Below are 20,900 nucleotides of genomic sequence, written 5' to 3'. Positions count from 1 at the left end.
GAGAAAAAAGATGAAAACTTTGAAAAAGCCTGACCTGTGGCTATGGGTGACTTCTATAGAATGCAAAGGGTGGGTAGGGAAAATGGGAATTTTTTTTTTCTCTGTAGGATTTGCTTGCAGAAACTTTTTAATTGTGCTCAAGTTAATTTCTCACTCAAAAATGTATACACATATTTCAGTTGTACTAAAGATGAAGGCTTACAGAACAAACTAGTTTATTAAACTGCTAGTACATATGTTGTTTTATGACATGGGTTAACAACCCCACAACATGTCAGTGCTCTCCCTTCGAGATCTTGGGTTCCCTGTTACTAGCTTTCCTGTCTCCTCCTTTCTAATCCTTGCCCGGGGCTGGTGTGTCCCTTTGTTTTATGGGCATGTTTAATCTTTGGCTGAAGAGTGAACCTCCAGAGTGACTTCATTACTGAGCTAAAAGGGTGTCTGGGGTCCATACTCCCGGAGTTTCTCCAGCCTGTGTCAGGCCAGCAAGTCTAGTCTTTTTTTTGTGAGTGAGAATTTTGTTCTATATTTTTCTCAAGCTCTGTTTGGGTCCCTCCTTTGTGATCCCTGTCAGACCAGTCAGTGGCAGCCGGGAACCACCTTGTTGTACTGGACTCAGTCTGGTGGAAGCTGTGGTAGATGTAGTCCATTAGTCCTTTGGACTAATCTTTCCCTTGCGTCTTTAGTTTTTTTCAGTCTCCCTTGCTCCGGAAGGAGTATCTTAGATGACCGCTCACGGGCTTTTAATACCCTAGCTGGTACTCAGCAAAGTTAATACCCCAGATGGTAGTCACCAAAGTAGGATGTAGAACATTTTCTTTATCACCTCTTAGGCCAGCTGAGCTAGACGTCCCCTGAGACCACGGCCCCCACAGCCCTCAGTGCAGCAATTCCATCCCTTGGTTTGGATGTGTTTATGGAGCTTCCGTGACCTTGCCTTGTACAAGTTGTGCTGGCTTCCTATACACGTATTATTTTGTGGTATTAGTTAGAATCGTTACAATGCAACAGCATGTTTCCCTTTTCCACCCTGAGCTCCCTGTGTCCTTTCAACCAGTTTCTGTCCCTTCCTGCTTTCTCATCCTGCATTTGGACAGGTGCTACCCATTTGGTCTCATAACACCTGATTGAACTAAGCAGGAGCACATGCCTCATGTGACTTATTTTTTGCTTTGTAGTCCTGTCTACTCGTTGTCTGAAGAGTGGGCTTTGGGGGTGGTTTCAGTTCTGGGTTGACAGTGCCTCTGGGGGCAGTAGTACTGGGGGTACACCAGTCTCTGTTAGACCACTGAGTCTGGTCTTTTGATGTGAATTTGAGTTCTGCTCTACATTTTCCTCCTGCTCTCTCTGGGACTCTGTTGTATTCCCTGTCAGGGCTGTCGTTGGTAGTAGCCGGGCACCATCTAGTTCTTCTGGTCTCAGGCTGGTGGAGTGTCTGGTTCATTTGGGGGAAAACGGCATTTTAAGTGATGAAAAGGATGGAAAAAGGGGAGAACAGAGACGAATAGAGCTGTCAAGCTGATTTCTTAGAAATTAAAATTTTGTCATGTGGTATATGTAGGTACATAAACCAATGTTAAGTTGATTTTTTGAATGTAATAGACTCCATAGGGATGTATCAGTTAGTGAAATTATTTGTGTATGTTTTAGAATTATAGGATGTAAAAGTGTTTTGTAAATGCCATTGTCGTTTTCTATAAGAAGTACATACAATCTTTATACCTACTAAAATATTGAACGTTTAAGACCCATGAAGTCATTCTTTGTGTCACAAGATTCCATTTATTATCCAACGGGCCAACAGAACATTGACCAGAACTACCATAGTGAACAAATCCCAGTCCTTTACTTTCTACTGCTTGCCCTTTGATAGTGAAGTCATAGAATGCTTCCTATAGGTGGTGCTGCGGTGACTTCAGAGTCAAAGATAGCAGACAATTGAGGTAGAATTGTAACTAGCTCACGCTTACCATCCAAGTTATTACGGTATACTGTTAAGCAAACAGGAACTGTTCCTCCCTAGTGTCCTCTGTTACATTAATTTAACACATTTTATCTCCAGAGGAAGCATATTTATTACATGCTATCACTCAGATGGTCAGCTGTTAATAACAGCATTTAAATTCTTTTCAGATGCAGATTTCTTACCTCAAGGGTGCGTGGACTTAGAAATGAGAGGAAGTCCTGGATTCTCCATAGATGTGACTGACTTCCGGTGTTCTTTTTGCATGAGGTAGGGTGACCTAGAATCCATGCAGCTCTCTGAAAAATTCAGCTTTCCTGAATTCTGTACCTACACATAAGGGATGTTTTATTATCACAGAAATTGGTTAATATCTCAGTTATGATTTATTTTCCAGAACGTTGATAAGGGAGATTATGAAATGGAAATGGTGTCAGTGAATTCTAGACAAGAAGATTGCATAAAGAATCCTTATTTAAAAAAATAGAGGATCACTGGAAGTCTTTCATGAACCTTTCTTGCTGAAAACACTCATTCTCCCCCCAGGTTGTTCTTTGAGCCTGTCACTACTCCTTGTGGACATACATTTTGCCTAAAATGCTTCGAGCGCAGCCTCAACCATGCCCCACGTTGTCCATTGTGCGGAGAAACGTTTCCTGAAGTAAGTAGTTTCTGTGAAACAGCAAGACGGTTCTTCTTCTGATCCACACCTCATTGGCTTGTTTTCTTCTGCCCTGTTAAAGAAGGTGGGGTTTTTCCAGCCGTAGATGGATCCTTTTCCTGTGTTTGCTCAAAAAATTCAACAGGAAGGCTTAGTAGAGACAGAAATAACTAAATTTCAAGGAAATTTTCAGGTATAAATTGTAGTTGAAAACAAACAAAAAAACCCCAAACCCGTGGCCATCAGGTCAATTCCAACTCATAGCCACCCTGTAGGACAGAGTAGAACTGCCCCGTAGAGTTTCCAGGGAGCACCTGGTGGAGTTGAACTGCCAACCTTTCAGTTAGCAGACGTAGCCCTTAACCACTACACCAGATTATACTTGGGATATGCTGAAAATGGTTAATATTACCAAGTCCTTACTGTGTGTTGTTCGTAAATGGTCGAGATGACATTATGGTGTGTGTGTCTTAGTCACGTAGTGCTGCTGTAACAGAAATAACCACAAGTGGATGGCTTTAACAAAGAGAACGTTATTTTCTGACAGTAAAGTAGGCTAAAAGTCCAAATTCAGGGTGTCGGCTCCAGGGGAAGGCTTTCTGTCTACGTCGGCCTTCTCATCAGTCGTCTCCTGGACTGGAAGCTTCTCTGCACGGGCACCCTGGGTCAGTCCAAAGGACATGCTCTGCTCCCGGCACTGCTTTCTTGGTGCTGTGAGGTTCCTGTCTCTCTGCTCGCTGCTTTCATATCTCGAGATTGCATCAAGACACAATCCAGTCCTGTAGATTGAGTCCTGCCTCACTAACACAACTGCTGCCCATCCGTCCACATTAACATAGAGGCGGGGTTTACATTTACAGCATAGAAAAATCACACGATACCCAGGAGTCATGGCCCAGTCAAATTGATAAACACATTTTTAGGGGGACATAAATGTAACTGTGTTTAACATGTGCCATGGGGGCTCTGACCTCACCTCAAGGTGCAGCCACACCGCACTGCTCAGTTTCCGTAGGACGGAAGACTAGGTCGTTGCTGAAGACCGCCCGAGTCCATTTAGTGCACCCTCCATGGTGCTGTCTTTGATCTGAAATCAAAACCACGAAAACCTAAACTCAGCAGGGAAGCTGATCTGTTACGTTTATTTAACCCAGATGTAAACTACTCAATCCTTTTCCATTAAAACCAAACCGATTGCTGTCGAGTGGCTTCAGACTCACTGTGACCCTGTAGAACAGAGTAGAACAGCCCTGTAGAGTTTCCAAGGAGCTCCTGGTGGATTCACACTTTCAGCCTTTCGGTTAGCGGCTGTAGCACTTAACCAGTACACCACCAGGGCTTCCTCCTTTTACTGAAGTATAACCAAAAAAAAAACCAAACCCATTGCAGTCAAATTGATTCTGACTCAAAGCAATCCTGTAACGACAGAGTTAGAACTGTCCCAGAAGGTTTCCAAGGAGTGCCTGGTGGATTCGAACCGCTGACTTTTTGGTTAACGAGTTATTTTGAACATTTTACTGTTATTCGAGGAGCTCTCGTGGTGTGGTTAAAGTGCTCAGCTGCTAACCAAAAGGTCAGTGGTTCAAACCCACCCAGGCGCTCAACAGAAGGAAGATGTAATGGTCTGCTTCTATAAAGATTACAGTCCTGGAAACTGTGTGGTAGTTCCAGTCTGTCCCGTAGGGTCTCTGAGTCGGAATTAACTGTGGCAACGGGTATTGGGCTTATTGTGTTTTAGGTGGAAGTTTACACAGCAAAGTAGCTTCCCATTCGATAGTTCATACTGCACAACATTGTTCAGTGAAATGGGTTACCATCCCTGCAGTGGGTCAGTACTCTAGCCATTTCCAGCCTCCCTGCCCTGTCTCACCAGCCGTGGGGTTTCTCTGCCCTTCCTTGCCTTCTCATCTTTTTGCTTTTGGGCAGGTGTTGCCTGTTTGGTGTCGTATAGTTGATTGTTTAAAGGAGCACATTCCTCACAGGTGTTAATTGTTTATTCTATAGGCTAACCTATTTCTTGACTGAAAGGTGGTCTCCAGGATTGGCTTCAGTTCCAGGTTAAAAGGGTATCTTAGGGTGATAGTTTCTGGGGCTCCTCTAGTCTCTGTCAGTCCAGTAAGTCTGGTCTTTTTAAGGAATTTGAGTTATTTTTAACCTCTTGGGTTTTTGTTTCCTCCTTTATCCGTAAGATGAGAGTAATAATATATTGAACTCTGCATATGTGTTTTAAGTAAGTTCTTTTTAAATAACCCAACCCAATACAGTAGAACTAATATTTTTATCTGATATGGTAAGAGGAGTCGTTACATGTGGGTTTTTAAATATGGTTTTCCTTTACTGGCAAGACTTCTTAAGTATGATTTAGACCTTTCTGAAATGCTGTGTATACATATTTGCTTTGTTAAATTATATACTGGATCTCAATTTTTATCATCATGAATATCAGTTATCACCCTATATGCTGTCATGATGGTGGGTAGATAAGCCCATGTGTTCCGTAGTCTGTATAGCAATTTTTTGGTGGCTCTTGTGTTCTACCCTACAATGCTTGCTGTCTCTTCCGCTAACAGAATAACTTAGTATGTGACCTGTTGCCAGTTCACACAGGAGTAAAATCTGTATCTTTGTGCCCAATGTTGGTAGCACAGAACCTTTTATTCACTTCTCTGCTCGACTTTGCCTTGTAAAGGGCTGTGTGACGAGGCAGTGCCTAGAGGTTGTCACTGGAGTATAAGCTCCTTAAGGACACACACTGCATCTCCAGGGACCAGGACACATACCAGAAGTTCAAGAGATCTTTGCTGAATGGATGAATGGTTACGTGGAAACTACAGTATACATGGATTGCCAGTGTTCCAGAAACCGGAATATAATAAAATGAACTAAAATGCCAAATCAGAAGTTGATCTTCAATTCAGAAGCTACTTCGTGAGCTTATGTGTCCTCATACGTGTTATTATGAACGTGAACTATCAATTACATTATATATACATACAGATGTCTTGGTTACTATAATGCCAAGTAAAAGAAACTTTTCTGTGTTGTTCAATGAAAGGTTGTCATAAACTGATACTTCATAAAATACCTACGTCTTCAATAACAACAATTAAGAGGCAGTACTGTTGGCCCTCCATATCTGTGGATCCTGCATCTACAGATTAAGCCAACCATACAGGGAAAATAATTTGGGGGAAACAAGTTTTTCCCTGTCATTATTTCCTAAAAAATACAGTGTAATAGCTATTTACATAGCATTTATATTGTATTAGGTATTACAACTAATCTAGAGATGATTTAAAGTAAAGGGAGGCTGTGGATAGGTTAATATGCAAATATTATGCCATTTTATATAAGACTTGAGCATCCATGGATTTTGGTATCCACGGGGGTTCTGGTACCAATCCCCCATGATCTCCGAGGGACGGACTGTATCGTGAATTAAGTAAAGATTTCTTTTAGCAGTTACTCTGTTACCTGTCATTCTCAAATGACAGTTGTCTCCAAAGGCTGAACGTGTAGTTCCCAGTCCGTTGCTGCAGTACCCTTAGCTGGTGTAGAAAGGGAAACTTGGCAGTGTGTTTAGGACTCATTCAATTATAAATGTCATGGAATATGTGGAGACAAAAAACAGTACTGTATGGTGGATAGGAACTAATAACAACAATAATTTTTTATTGTACTTCAGGTGAAGGTTTACAGAAACTAGTTTTTGATTAAACGATACACAGATTGTTTTTGACATTGGTTAACCGCTCCATGACGTGTCAGCACTCTCCCTTCTCAACCTTAGGTTCCTATTACCAGCTTTCTTCTTCCCCTTCTCCCTTTCAGTCCTTGGCCCCGGGGCTGGTGTGCCTGTTCAGTCTCATTTGGTTTATGGGTCTGTCCAGCCTTCATCTGAAGGGTGAACCTCGGGGGTGACTTCATTACTGAGCTGAAAGGGTGTTCAGGCACCAGACTTTCAGGGCTTCTCCAGTTTCTGTCAGGCCAGCAAGTCTGGTCTTTTCTTTTTTGAGTTAGAATCGTGTTCTTCGTTTTTCTTCAGCTCTGTCCGGGGCCCCCTATTATGATCCCTTTCAGAGCAGTCAGTGATGGTAGCTGGACACCATCTAGTTGTACTGGACTTCGTCTGGTCAAAGCTGTGGTTAATTGGTCCTTTGGGCTGATCTTTGCCTTGTGTCTTTAGATTTTTTCATTTTTCCTTGCTCCTCGTGAAGGGGTGAGACCAGTGGAGTATCCCAGATGGCCGCTCAGAGGCTCTTACGACCCCAGATGCTACTCACCAAAGCAGAGTGTAGAACACCTTCTTTATAAATTACGTTATGCAATTGAGTTAGATGTTCCCCAAAACCATGGTCCCCCTTAGCCCCTTAGGGAGCGCTTCAGTCCCTTAGGGAGTCCCTTAGGGAGTTTGGATGTGTTTATGGAGCTTCCACGACCTTACCTTGTATAAGTTGTGCTGGTTTCCCCAGTAACAATAATATAATGTTTTCTTTGGTTGTAGTTTTTGTTAAGAAGAAATCTTATTATAACTCCTCTGATCGAAGAAATAATATCCCGATATCTGTCAGATGATTTGTACAACAGGAAGAAAATTTACGATGAAGAAATGAATCTACCCAGGTAAGTGCTCATATGCTGTACGTACTTGGATTTGAGTTGAGATTAAAGAAGAAAATTATTAACGTCACGGTTTTATCTCAGATTTTTGTCTTGGCAGAGAAGTTAGAAAGCCTGTAAATGGGAGAAAATTAAGTACAAAGAGTTTATGGAAACTTAATTGCAAGAAGTTCCAGAAAATGTTTCTAAAGTGTTTTAGCAGAATTTACGTAGTTGCTTTTTGTATTTAGATAAGTGATAACTAAAGTTTTCTTTGGAATCAAGAAAGTTAAGTATTCAGAAATAGAGAAAGCAATACCTAGTATTGTGGCTCACAGAAACCTACTGCTGTCGAGTCAATTCCAACTAATAGCGACCCTGTCGGACAGTAGAACTGCCCCATAGGGTTCCCAAGGCTGTAAATCTTCATGGAAGCAAACTGACACATTTTTTTGCCACGGAGTGAGTTTGAACCACTAACCTTTTGGCTAGTAGCTGAGTGCTTAACCACTAATACCACCAAGGCAGAATTAATAATAGTCATTTTTTAATCATTTAACGTGGTTAAAGTTTTGTGTCATGGTAACCTTTAACTACTGAGATACCTCTTCCACGCTTCTCTATTTAGAACTCATTACCTTTGACGATTACGTAGCTTTCCTTCTATAAGAAACTTGTAGCTGCCATAAGACGTAACTTGTCTGTAAGTGTAGTCATATAACATGGCATGTTCTCTTAGTAAACTTAATAACATGGGATTCGCAGAAGACCCCAGACGAACTCAGAACTTCCTCGTGCTATAGTCTCTGGCTTTGTTCTCCCACTTAATACTTCATTCTGAGGGTTTTATTGTATAAATGAGAAAATTGAGGTTGGTTAGATTTATTTTACAGGGACTAAGTAGTTTGAGCCCTGGTGGTGCAGTGGTTAAGAGCTCAGCTGCTAACCAAAAGGTTGGCAGTTCGAATCCACCAGCTGCTCCTTGGAAACCCTATGGGGCAGTTCTACTCTGTCCTATAGGGTCGCTGTGAGCTGAAACGGACTTGGTGGCAGTGGGTTTGGTTTTGCGCTTCATTGTGTCTCCAGTGGATTGTGTTTCTAGGCTAATGTTTTTCCTTACTTTCCAGTTTGACCAGAGACATTCCCATCTTCTTGTGTTCCGCGGCCTTCCCTGTGATCACCTGTGTGCTCCATGTCTCTGAGCCGTGGTATCAGCTTATGATAAGAAGATGCATGGAAACTGGCCTCAAGCGGTTTGGCATGTGTTTGTCTACTGAAAATAGAGGGTAAGAGTTAATCGGTATTCCAGAGGCCCTAGCTAAGTGGTGTAATTCGTAATTTCTCAAACAGTTTAGGAAGTGTTTGAAAATCTCCAGTGGCTCCCATTATGTGACACGGGATACGTTTCAGGCTGTCCACGATCTAATCTCAGCCTGGCTTTTAGCCCATCTCCCGCTTCCTTTTTTCAAACATAACTTGTGAGGCTGCTACTGTATGACATGCCCTTTTCTAAATACAGCTTATGGGTTTCCTACCTCCGTGCCTCTATCACGTATGTCCCTTTGCTTGGAGTTTTCTCACAGCTCCTCTGTATGCAGAGAAATCCCATTCGGCCTTCAAGGTCCAGGAATATTGCTCCATGAATCCTCTCTGTATCTCCACAGTCAGAAAAGTTTCATTCTTAACAAAACTCATGGCATTTTAAAAAAAAAAAAAAGTCTCCTGGTTTCACATCATTCATCCTAGGGGAAGGTGTTCCAAGTCAGAAGGCATCTTTCCTGATGGTTTGTCGTCATTGTCCTTAGGTGCCATCGAGTTGGCTCTGACTTATAACAGCCCTACATAAAACAGAACAAAATACTGCCTGGTCCTGTGCCATCCTCACAGTTGATGGTATGTGTGAGCCCATTGCTGCAGCCAGTCCATCAGTCCAGCTTATTGAAGGTCGTCTTTTTAACTGACCCTCTGTACTTCACCAGGAGCTCTGCTGGTGTAGTGGTTAAGACCTTGGCTGCTAACCAAAGAGCTGTCAGTTTGAATCCACTGGCCACTCCTCGGGAGCTCTACGGGGCAGTTCTACTCTGTCCTACAGGGTCGCTCTGAGTTAGAATAACTCGATGGCAGCAGGTTTGGGTGTTTTTTTTTTTTGACTACTTCACCATGTATGATGTCCTTCTCCAGGGACTGATCCCTCCTGATAACACCACAAGCCACCACAGTATGACAGACGGACAAGTGAGTGGTGAATCTGGTTTGGGGACATAGCATCCTTCCTATCACTTGGCTTCCTGATCCCCTAGGATTTTATCAGCATTGGCACAGCCATGACTAGGTGACTACCTCATGTTGTAGCTGGCGCATGATTAAGACCATGAAAGAGGCAGACACGTGGCAGAAGAGAGCACCCATTAATTTTGCCGACCATCTGCAGGGGAGCCTGGGAAATGTAGTCCACCTATGTGCCCAGGAAGAAGTAGAGAATGACTTTTTAGAGCCGTCCAGCAGTTCCTGCCACAAATACTTAGGAATAGATCTTTATAATACGCATAGGACTTCTATGGAGGAAATTCTATAACTTTATCGAGAAATATTAAGCCTAAATAAATGGAGAGAAATAAGTGTGTTCATGGATGCAAAGACTCCATGTCTTAGAGATAACAGTTCTACCCAAATTAGTCTATGAATCTAAAGTAATTCCCACTCAACATCCCAAGGCAGTTTATTTGTGGAATTCCCAAGCTGATTTTTATAATCAGTATGGAAAAGCAGGAGCCCTGGTGGCATAGTGGTTAAGAGCTCAGCTGCTTACCAAAACCTTGGCGGTTCAAATCTACGAGCCGTTCCTTGGATGTGCTATGGGGTGTTCCTACTGTGTTCTGTAGGGTTGCCGTGAGTCAGAATTCACTCGACAGCAACAGGTCTGGTTTGTTATGGGTTATAGAGAAGTGGAAGACCTAGGCCATGGGCGTTCTAAAAACAAAAACTGAGCAAGGTGGGAGAAGATCAAGGTTAGAAATCATATTAAGGTAGGTTGGGGTAGATGCGTAGATTAGTTAGAATAGTGATCAGAGACAGGTTCACTCATATATAAACTTGAGATCTTTGTATAATTTCTGTGAAAAAAAGTAAATGTCAGTAAAAAGGGCCGAGAAACTTTGTAGGTAGTCCCAACAGGAAAAAATCTATTCCATACCTGACATTCTATTCACAGGATAACACGTACACTATTCTGACTTGAAATGTGGAAAACAAAATACAGAAACTTTTGAGAGGGCATATTGAGGGCTATTTTTGTAGTGAGGGAATAGGAAAAGATGATTTTTTTTACACAAGACACTGAGCATAGACCATGAAGAGGCCAAGAAATCTGACTATTAAAACTTTGTTCATTGAACGTCAGCAAAAGGGAAGAAACAAGCTACAGGAGTTCACTTTCGCCATGGATAGAGAACAAACAAAAACCACACAGATAAAGTACAGAATCATGAGTGTTTTGAAGGGTGCTCAGGTAAACTGGTAGCTTGAAATCCAAGGAAAGAGAGCCCTGCCGAGGGGAGACTAGATGAGGCACTGGCTCACCTGGGGCGTACCCCAGGAGAAAGAGACAAATGTGTGTAAGAAGAATTCGACTAAGTTTTTCTTTTTTATGAAATTACTAATGACCACCGGGGCTAGTGTGAGTGTATAGGTCTCCCGGGAGGTATAGACAGAGGGGTGTTTGTCCTCACAGGTTCTTCTCCACAGACACCTTGCCAGGTGCTCACGAGGAAGAGTTGGGCTAGGGCAGGGCATTGGCTGCGGGAAAGGCCCTGCCAGGACCCTATTCCTTAAGTAAAAGTCTTAAGGCCCTGGGGGTGGGCGATCAAACTCTCACCTGAGGGAAAGGGTCAAAACCCACTGAGACTGGGCTACGGATGAGAGCAAAGGCCCTTTAACCTTGGCTCCTGTGCCGCGGGCTGGCTTCAGTTGCACAGGGACCCCACACTCAAATGGGCCCCATACTCTGTTTAATGCATTGCGGCTTGAAAGTCTCTTAACTTTTGAACGTGGATTTCTGTATTTTTGTTGTGCATGTTTTTGTCTTTTTCTAGGGTAGCAGTGCCCCTTAGCAATAGCCAGACAATCCCATTGTCTATAAGTTACTGTCTTCCTGTGTTTCTTTAACATGTAATAAACACCGGTTGTTGTGTTGCCTGGTGCACCATTCCAAATCATGACTGTGGTGAGATCCGTTTTGAATTTTTTGAGATAATTTTAAGAAATAATACAGAGAGATGCTATATGTACCTTTACTTAAGGAAACTAGAGTATACCATCACTATCAAGACTTAAATGGCATTGATAAAAATCTGCTTACCCTATGGAGATTTCACCAGCTTGCGTTGAGTGTGTATATTTAGTATGTGTTTAGTGTATTTGGGGCCCTGGTGGCACATTGGCTAAGGGCTCAGCTGCTATGCAAAAGGTTGGCAGTTCGAATCCACCAGCCACTCCTTGGAAACCCTGTGGGCAGCTCTACTCTGTCCTATAGGGTCACTATGAGTCTGAGTCAACTTGACGGCACCGGGTTTGGATTTTTAGGTTTTGTTAGTGTATTTGGTATCAGTATGTGTAGGTAGTGTGTGCGTCTGTCCGCGACTTTAACACATGACCACCACCACAATCACCACAAAATACAGATCAGAGCAGAAATCACAGTAGTCAAAACAGATCCATCCCAAGGACTCCTTCTGCTACCATCTTATGGCTACAGCCACCTCTCTCTCACCCAAACTCATCGCAGGAAGAAAAAAAAAGGCCTCGTGCACTTCAGAAACCACTGTCCTTTCTCTTACGTGTCCTTGCAGGATTTCAGAGTTCGGCTGCACGATGGAGATCCAGGACGTCAGAAGTTTGCCCGATGGGAGTATCGACGTAGATGCTCTTAGAGCTAGTCGGTTCAGAGTCCTGCGCTATCGTCGCAGAGATGGTTACAACACTGCGGATATTGAGTATTTTGGAGATGAAAAGGTAACGTTTATTTTACTGACCCATTTAATGGGAGTCAGTCACCTTGCTTCCCTCGGCATTGTGGGAAAACTTTGTCAGATTTTTATTGATCAGATTGCTTATTTTCTCCTTAATTCTTAAGCTTAAGAATTTACCTCAGTGGATGTTTGACTGACCTGGAGTTGATGGAGAAAATTTCTCCTTAAAGAAAATCACCTCACTATTATCAGAGCACATGTCCACCTGCACATTGCAGAATGTGTGGTGTGATTTATTGTTGGGTTTACTCCAGGGTTCAGCAACCTTTCTATAAAGGGGGAAGATAGTAAACGTGTTAGGCTTCGTGCCCCATACGGCCTCTGTTAGGACTACCCAGCCCTGCTGTTTTAACGCAAAAGCAGCCGTACAAGATGTAAACAAATGGGCGTGATTGGTTTCCAACAAAACTTTCTTTATAAAAACACATAGTTAGCAGGATTTGACTTGCAAGCAGTAGTAGTTTGCTGATCCCTGTTCTAGATATTGAAACAAGTTAATATTGAGGAGTAATACGAAGCTGTGCTTAAATAATACCTTTTAAAGTTAAATAAAGACTTGGACTCTATCTGTTAGGAATTATTTATGTGCCTACCAGATATTAGAACAGATAATTCAAAGAGATCCTCAAAAAGACTCGTAAGATTTTGCATAGTAGCCTTTTTAATCAATATCCAGAAATTAGAAACACCCCAACAACAGCAAAAAAAAAAAAAAACCCATTGTCGCTGGGTAGATTCTGACTCTTAGCGACCCTATAGATAGGACTGGGTTGAACTGCCCCCTTGGAGTTTCCAAGGAAGGGCTGGCGGATTTGAACTGCCAACCTTCTAGTTAGCAGATGAGCTCTTGAAACCGCTATACTGCCACAACTCCAGAAATAGGCCAGATGCCCGTTAACAGGTGAGTAGATAAGCTGGTATATTCATGCAATAGAATACTACCGAGCAAGTCAAAAGGAAGAAATGCTGTTAGGTGAGACTACACGGGTGCCTCTCGTAGACAGTACACAAAGCAAGAGAAGCCAGACACACACAACACATGCTGTATGGCTCCGTTGAAATGATTTCCAGGACAGGTGGAACTGGCGATGAAGTCAGGTGTGGGCTGGGCATTGCAATTGACTGGAAGGGGGTTGAGGAATGTTTTTAGGAGACGTTCCCTGTCTTGTTCAGTGTCTACGTGAATATGTACAGTTGGCAAAACTCTTTAAACAATTTATAGTGTATGCATCTTCCTGCATATAAATTATACCGCCACCAAAAAGTTAAAAATGCTTAGAAAGAGGGAATCTTTGGAATTATTGTGCCCCTCTTTCTAATTTCTTTGGTGTATATTGGAAATGCAGAAGTGAGAACGTTCAGCCACACCAGATAATGAGCCACAGTTCACGCTAGAAATCACTTGGGGGGTGGGGGCAGTGACATATGTTTGTGATCCTTGTGAGTAGTGTACCTACAGCACCAGCTGTCTTTGCCCCTCTTCCTGTTTACTGTTTCTGGTGGTCTCAGGCTTTGTGGACACACAGCTTTCTGGGGCAGAGGAGGCCAACACAGGCAGCTTGGACTCCAAAGCCTGTAGACCAGAGAGTTAGGTGTTAAGACTGTATAACTAAATGAGGTAATTCTCAGGGTCTTCTGCTTGACCGATAACAAGCCTGGTGAGGATTTTCCTGCCTCTTGTCGTGGGTGAGGGCTTTTCATGTTGAACGTGTTTGTTCTAGGACGGGGCGCTTTACATAGCTACAACACAAGGTAATATTAGTTTCTTTTTAAGAAGATCTTACATAGACATGAATGTTTAGTTTATATTTAAAATCGGGACCTTAGACCAAAAGCAAAGAAGTTGCCGGGATAAACTGAATACTTTAAAGGTTAGCGGAGCAAGGGCGGGGGTTTGGGGACAATGGCTTAAAGGGACTTCTAAGTCAATTGGCAAAATAATTCTATTATGAAAACATTCTGCATCCCACTTTGAAATGTGGCGTCTGGGGTCTTAAATGCTAACAAGCGGCCATCTAAGATGCATCAATTGGTCTCAGCCCACCTGGATCAAAGGAGAATCAAGAACACCAAGGTCACACGATAACTAAGAGCCCAAGAGACAGAAAGGGCCACATGAACCAGAGACCTACATCATCTTGAGACCAGAAGAACTAGTTGGTGCCCGGCCACAATCGATGACTGCCCTGACGGAGCACAGCAGAGGACCCCTGAGGGAGCAGAAGATCAGTGGGATGCAGACCCCAAATTCTCATAAAAAGACCATACTTAATGGTCTGACTGAGACTAGAGGAATCCCGGCGGTCATGGTCCCCAAACCTTCTGTTGGCCCAGGACAGGAACCATCCCCGAAGATGACTCAGCAGTCATGAAAGGGACTGGACAGTGGGTAGGAGAGAGATTCTGATGAAGAGTGAGCTAATGATATCAGGTAGACACTTGAGACTCTTGGCATCTCCTGTCTGGAGGGGGGATGGGAGGGTAGAGAGGGTTGGAAGCTGGCAAAATTGTCACGAAAGGAGAGACTGGAAGGGCTGACTCATTAGGGGGAGAGCAGGTGGGAGAACGGAGTAAGGTGTATATAAACTTACATGTGACAGCCTGACTTGATTTGTAAATGTTCACTTGAAGCTCAAAGTTAATTAAAAAAACAAACTGGGACCTCTTGAAAGTATCGAAAAGCAAAGATGTCACCTTGAAGACGAAGGTGCTCCCTGATTCAAGCCATGGTATTTTCAGTTGCATCATATGTATGTGAAAGCTGGACGATGAATAAGAAGTCTGGAAAAGAATTGATGTCTTTGAATTGTGTTAGTCCAGAATATTGAATTTACCGTGGACTTCCAAAAGAACGAACAAACGTGTCTTGGAAAGAGGTACAGCCGGAATGCGAGGATGGTGAGACTGCGTCTTAGGTGCTTTGGACATGTTGTCAGGAGGGATCAGTCCCTGGAGAAGGACATCATGCTTGGTAAAGGGGAGGGGAGAGAGGGTCAGCGGAAGAGAGGAAGACCCTCAACAAGGTAGATTGATACAGTGGCTATAACAATGATTGTAAGGGTGGCACAGGATCGGGCAGTGTTTTGTTCTGTTGTGCATAGGGTCGCTATGAGTTGGAACCGACTGGACGGCACCTAACAGCTACAACGGCCTTTTAAAAGCTGAAGATGATTCTGTGCTTTCTAATGTAGTTTCTCAGTTCTAAAAAAAGTGTCACAGGTGTTGGAGTTTCACAACCAGAAAGGACATTAATGGTGTATTTCTCGCTACATAGGTGAGAAAGTGGCATCTTAACGAGGCTGTGTTACACACGCATCAGTGGTGAAGCCACAACTGAACTACGTTCCCTGATTCCCAGTTCAGTGTTCTTTCCCCTCTGATGGGTTTTCCTAAGTAGGACTGAGATATAACTTAAAACTACTTACAGGGAGATGGGGACTCAGAAGCAGAGAGTGGCACCTCTGAGGTGTGAGGAGATGGGGACTCAGAAGCAGAGTGGTACCTCTGAGTTGTGAGGAGGTGGGGACTCAGAAGCAGAGAGTGGTACCTCTGAGGTGTGAGGGCGCACGGTTCGCTGAGATTGATCAGCAGAAGGGTAAGGTGATGGGAGGTATAGTTGCCATAACACATCTTCTGGGATGTAGTTTGGTGACGGGGAATACGGTCCTTTAAATACCTAACTCTGCTCGGTGATTCTGCTGGAAAACTATTTGGGAGAAATAATTCTCTTCCCTGCCATGAGAAGAAAAACACATTTGCATAAATATTTGTGTCGTTATGTTACTCTTAAAAATAAGTTGGGAACGTTCAAAAAATATCCTACATGAACAGTTAAGTAAATTACAGTGCATCTCAGATATGTAATTGCGTGCAGACATCGAACACGATTCATGATAGTGTGGGAGATAAGCTGTTAAGAGAAATACTAACGTGGTCGTTGATAGATCACAACTATGTTAAATTTGTGTGCTGAGCGTACATCATTTTTGGGGAACAGTTATGAGTTGTAGGAAATGATAATAGTGTCCAAGTAATAAATGCCGAGAAGCCACTGAGCAGAAGCAGCAGAGGTCACTGCTTTGTGTCCTGTTTAACGGTGAATTGGTAAAATGGTTGTCTCCTTTTCCTTGACAAGGTGGAGGGTCCGGAATATGCAAACCTCGTCAGTCTTCATGATTCAGTTTACCAACAGTCTGTTTCCTGGTTTGCTGGTCTTCAGGATCGCAGGAGAGAACAACTTATAAGTCATTTTGGGTCAATGCCAGACAAGGACTCTGAGCCACAGGTACAGTCTTTTTTTTCTTCTGTAATACCATCATTTCCTGCTGCAGGGTACTAGGAAACATTATTGCCAGGACTGTGTTTTATATTCCATTACGATGGCTTATGAACCACTTATTAACAGAGCAAAGAGGGACCTTATGTGAGTTTCCCACCTTTAAATGTATGATGTAAAACTAAACTGGTGTTTTGAGGGCTGAATGCTTCGTGAGGTAGGTGTAAAAGAGAAACTGCATTTAATTCTTGGGCACGTGTCTTTTGGTTAAACAAGAGGCCAACCTGGGGAAGAGGCTTATATTTTAAGCAATAATTTTGTTTATTTTGCAGAGTCACCTTAATGGTCCTGCTTGGTCCTGGTGGGTCCTGGCAGTGTTGCCATTGGAACAAAAGGCTCAGGTGGCTCTCCTGGGCATGACCTCACTGAGAGAGCGTCTCCTTATCATTCGACGCATCCAACGGGTCACACTTAGGACGAGAAGTAGTGAAGAGCTGGCTAACACCCGTTGGGGAAATAATTGATTTTCTTTTTCTGTTAAGGCTGCTGGAAGCCCTCGTATTTTTAAGCACAGGTTAGTAGCTATCCCGTCTTGGCTTTGTAAAAATGTTTTATGATAGGGTTACAAAATGAAACATTTACCAAAGGTTGACTCCAACTCAAAAGTTAAAAGACTGCCTGGTGGAATCTGACCCTCTGTACGTTTAGCCTGAAGTTTGAAGCCCTTGGTTGGAAAACAGCTTAAGAAAATCTCATCAAAGCAGATGTGTCTGCAAACAGTGGAACATCACAGATGGTTTACACATGGTTTGGGTTTGGCAAGAAAGGGCTGCTTTCACAGCAAAGTATCTTGTTATTCCAGGTGGGAACAGCATATTATGGCCAGTGAAAGGAAAACCACATTTTTTATCTGGAAGCAGATTTCTCAGAGCACAGGCTAACAGAAAATGTTCTTGATCTTTGTATGTCACTGGGAAATTGTTTGCAAAATGGAGAAACCAAACCAGTGTTCACTGAAGGCATTGTAATTAGTTTTTATCCAAGAAGTAATGGCTACTGAACAGAGCGGTGCTTATTATCCCATAGAAATCCCAGATGTTGTAAATTGCACGTTGACATCAGATAAATGTCAGAGTTGAAGAAGATGCCTGTCAGAATAGTGTAGTTGGTTTGAGGGTAAATAGTTAAACACTCAGTAAAATGTGAACAGAAGTGAGTTAACGCTGTATATGTATTGAGGTGTCCAACGTACAATCAAACCAGTCCACAGAAAATCTTGAAAGCATTATTTCATTGAGTCAATGGGTACTAAGCATTTAGGAAATCTTAGTTTTTTCTGCCAGTATTTGCATTAGAAAATAGACCTGTGAGTCAGTCAGAGTTCTTCACTCTTCCAAAAATGGGGGAAGATGTTAGAAAGGTACTGTGGAATGGAACTCTGTCCCAGGAAAATACACCAAAAGAATATAGGACGGGAAGGGAGGCTGGCATAAACTATAAATACTCAGCAAGGTTTTCTCCAGCACTAAGGTAAAAATTTTGTTTTTTTAAACAAAAGTTTTAATGTTACTAGACCCGGTGTTATATATTAAAGAAAGATGAGTATAATCTCCAACCTCTAATGCATATTGAAAGTATTGATTAGAATAACTGTTTTAACTTGAAGGACTGAACCATTCTGCCCGACTAGCCAGATGGTTTGTGTGGTTGATTCTTGGTCTGTGAGGTGAATGTTCTTAACCGGAAAGAAGACAGAGACTAGAATATAAAGCAAGTCACAGCTGGAGGTTTTGCTTTATTCGGTCAAAGTGTATGGCCTTCGAGTTTTAGGAAATATATCTTATAATATTAATGTTGGTGGTTTATCAGTCCATCAAGGATTATATTAGACATTATTCTATTACTTTTTTTTAATTGTAGTTTTCTTCAGCTAAAGCTTAGTTTCTTGTGGGAGTTAGAAAACACTGTTTTTATTAACATAGGTATAAAGAGAAAATTTGAAGGCATTTTCCAATCAGAATTTTCAAGTGCCTCACGTATTTTGAATCGCCAATCCTCAACATGGTTTAAAGGCAGTTTATCCAAGTGGTTTCTAAAGGATTGCATGGATTCATGTATTAAAAATGGTGCTTAACTTTATTAGCCATGAAAATCCCCACCTGATCAGTTAAAACTGCATCTGATATGCCAAAAGGCCTTTGTTAGAAGTAGTTTATGGAAACTGCTAGGCATTCACCATTCTCAGTTCTCCTTTGGGGAGGCTTTTTCTCTCTTGCATCTGTGTTCAGATAGTTAAAATTGCTATTTCCGTTTGGGGTGTCTAATGAACCCCAGTGTATTGTAACTTTTCTAGGAGCCTTCCCGAAGTTGTTTCTGTATTGAGAATGATAAAAAGATTTCTCTGTATTACTGCTTTTCTCTTAACAGTTGGAAACTATCGTTTCTCTTCCTCGCTCCTTACGTGTTGTAACTCTGTTCTTAAAACCAGAAACGTTCCTTCCTGTTTCTCTCTACCTCTGAGTCTTCTCATTCTGAGTGTTCTCATGTGAAAAGCCTGTTCAACGGGTAGCGATGCAGAGTACAGCAACACAAGTCTTTGTTCTTTATACAAGAGGAAATGAACGTTGATCACTCCATGCTCTCTTCACACCTCCACATAGTTCGAGGATGGAGTAGGTGCTGTGCACCCGGATGACATCGTTTATCGGGAATCCCGACCATGGTCATGCTATGCCCCAGTCATGGTATAAAGAAGCTTCTTTTGGCCAGCTTTAAAAAAAAACCAAACTTCAGTTTGCTACAGATTAGCTGAAGCTGAGCAGTCCTCCCTCTGGCTCTTTTGTATCAGGAAAGTCATTTCTAAGGGTTTCTCAGAAAATAACGTGTAATCTCCCATTCAGAGTTAGGACGCTGTAGTTTAATTTTACTGAATGTGTTGTGACAAGAATGCCCTCATTAAATTGGAACAAAAGCGGAATCTCGCTGTAGTCATAGTGCGTGAGGGAGTAATGTTGCTTCTTGAAGTTCAGTATGCTGTGTTAGGTTATTTTCCGTTGACCTCCAGGTGGGCTGACCCATCTGCTTATGCCCCTGAAACGCAGCTGAGATCCTGACTGACGGTGTTCCGAACATGCGAGGTTTTGGGGATCTCACATCTTGTGAGTGTCCCCGTCCTCATCTTCAGAATTGAAAGCTAGAGTGTTCTTAAGTTCCAAATGAGGAAACAGATTTTAAGTTTTAAGGCCTCTCTTTGCAATCCCAGAAACCAGCTAATACACCAAATTTTAGTGTTAATCCCATTTTTAGGATCACAGGTGTCCTGGCTCCTCTGAACGCCTCTATTCCACGAAAACGCAAACTACCAACAGTGTAGAACTCAGTTCTTAAATGTGTCATGACTTTCACAGGACTTTGGATTATCAATGCAAGATTAAACCTATAGATTCTGGTTTTCAGGTTTTATTTGAAAATCTGCAGTTGTCAGAATCAAACTGTTACCTATCCTAGCTGTGTTGTATAGAATTCATTGTTTTTCTTTTTTTTTTAAAGCACTGGTTTGTTTCTTTGTGTTTCCTCCCCCCACTTAAATTGCTCGGGTAAATACCATTTTTTAAGATGCTGTCTCTTAAAAAAAAAAAAAAATTTCAAGGGAAAAAAGAAACATGAGATATGAAAACTAATAACAACCAGGAAGAAAAATAAACGTGGGTGGTTTGTTTAAAGTGTAAGGTTTTGTTATGGCTGTGGGGGAAGGAGGGGGGGGGGTCTCCGTCCCCCCCCCCCCCGCCTTTTGCCTTTTTTTTTTTTAAACACAGAGGGCGGCAGCCAGCTGAGGTCGGTCGGTGGTGCTGCGTTAGCTCCATCCCTGTTTCAGGGCGCTGTGGTGATTCTGTGGTCTACCAGAACCTAATTCCCAGGGAGCTAGATCTGAATGGGTAGGGTGGCCGTTGCAGGTGGAATGAGGAAAGCTGCACTCTGAATGCTGCCAAATATCAGCTGTTTAATTCTGACTCCGAAGCCAAGGTCTTTTCACCTGACTCCTTCATCTCAAAGTTTTCTCTCAATTTAACTACTAAGAGATATCACCAAAGTCTGCTGAGTCTTTTAAAATAGTCTTAACAGTGGTTTTGCTTTTAGGTGAGTCTGAATGTTAGAACATTGCGGTAGTGTGAAAGAATAAAGAAGTTAAAACGCCACCGTTGCATTCAGCAGAGTTGGGGAAGTTAGCTCAGTGTAGCGTTTCTGCCTACAGCATCTAGAAAAGGTTCGAATGGGTCTTTCTCTGCAGAGGTGCACACCTGGGTCTGCACACTGCTCGCGTGTGCAGAAACTTAGCAATGGAACCACCTGTCCTCATTCAGTGCCACAGAGCAG

General features: G+C 42.5%; 1 protein-coding gene across 1 annotated transcript in view; it reads left to right on the top strand.

Annotated features, from left to right (window-relative positions):
- Positions 1 to 20,187, top strand: part of LONRF2 (LON peptidase N-terminal domain and ring finger 2) — a 46,419-nt gene extending 26,232 nt beyond the window's left edge. The window contains exons 6-12 of the mRNA XM_064269064.1: positions 2,140 to 2,233; positions 2,510 to 2,624; positions 7,129 to 7,247; positions 8,351 to 8,509; positions 12,071 to 12,233; positions 16,386 to 16,535; positions 16,859 to 20,187. Of these exons, the coding sequence (XP_064125134.1) occupies positions 2,140 to 2,233; positions 2,510 to 2,624; positions 7,129 to 7,247; positions 8,351 to 8,509; positions 12,071 to 12,233; positions 16,386 to 16,535; positions 16,859 to 17,050 (992 nt within the window). The 3' untranslated portion in view covers positions 17,051 to 20,187. The remainder of the gene's footprint in view (positions 1 to 2,139; positions 2,234 to 2,509; positions 2,625 to 7,128; positions 7,248 to 8,350; positions 8,510 to 12,070; positions 12,234 to 16,385; positions 16,536 to 16,858) is intronic.
- Positions 20,188 to 20,900: the final 713 nt, after the last annotated feature.

The sequence above is a fragment of the Loxodonta africana genome, chromosome 15 (assembly GCF_030014295.1).
Source record: "Loxodonta africana isolate mLoxAfr1 chromosome 15, mLoxAfr1.hap2, whole genome shotgun sequence".
Classification (NCBI taxonomy): Eukaryota; Metazoa; Chordata; class Mammalia; order Proboscidea; family Elephantidae; genus Loxodonta; species Loxodonta africana.
This window is presented reverse-complemented; position numbering and strand designations above follow the sequence as displayed.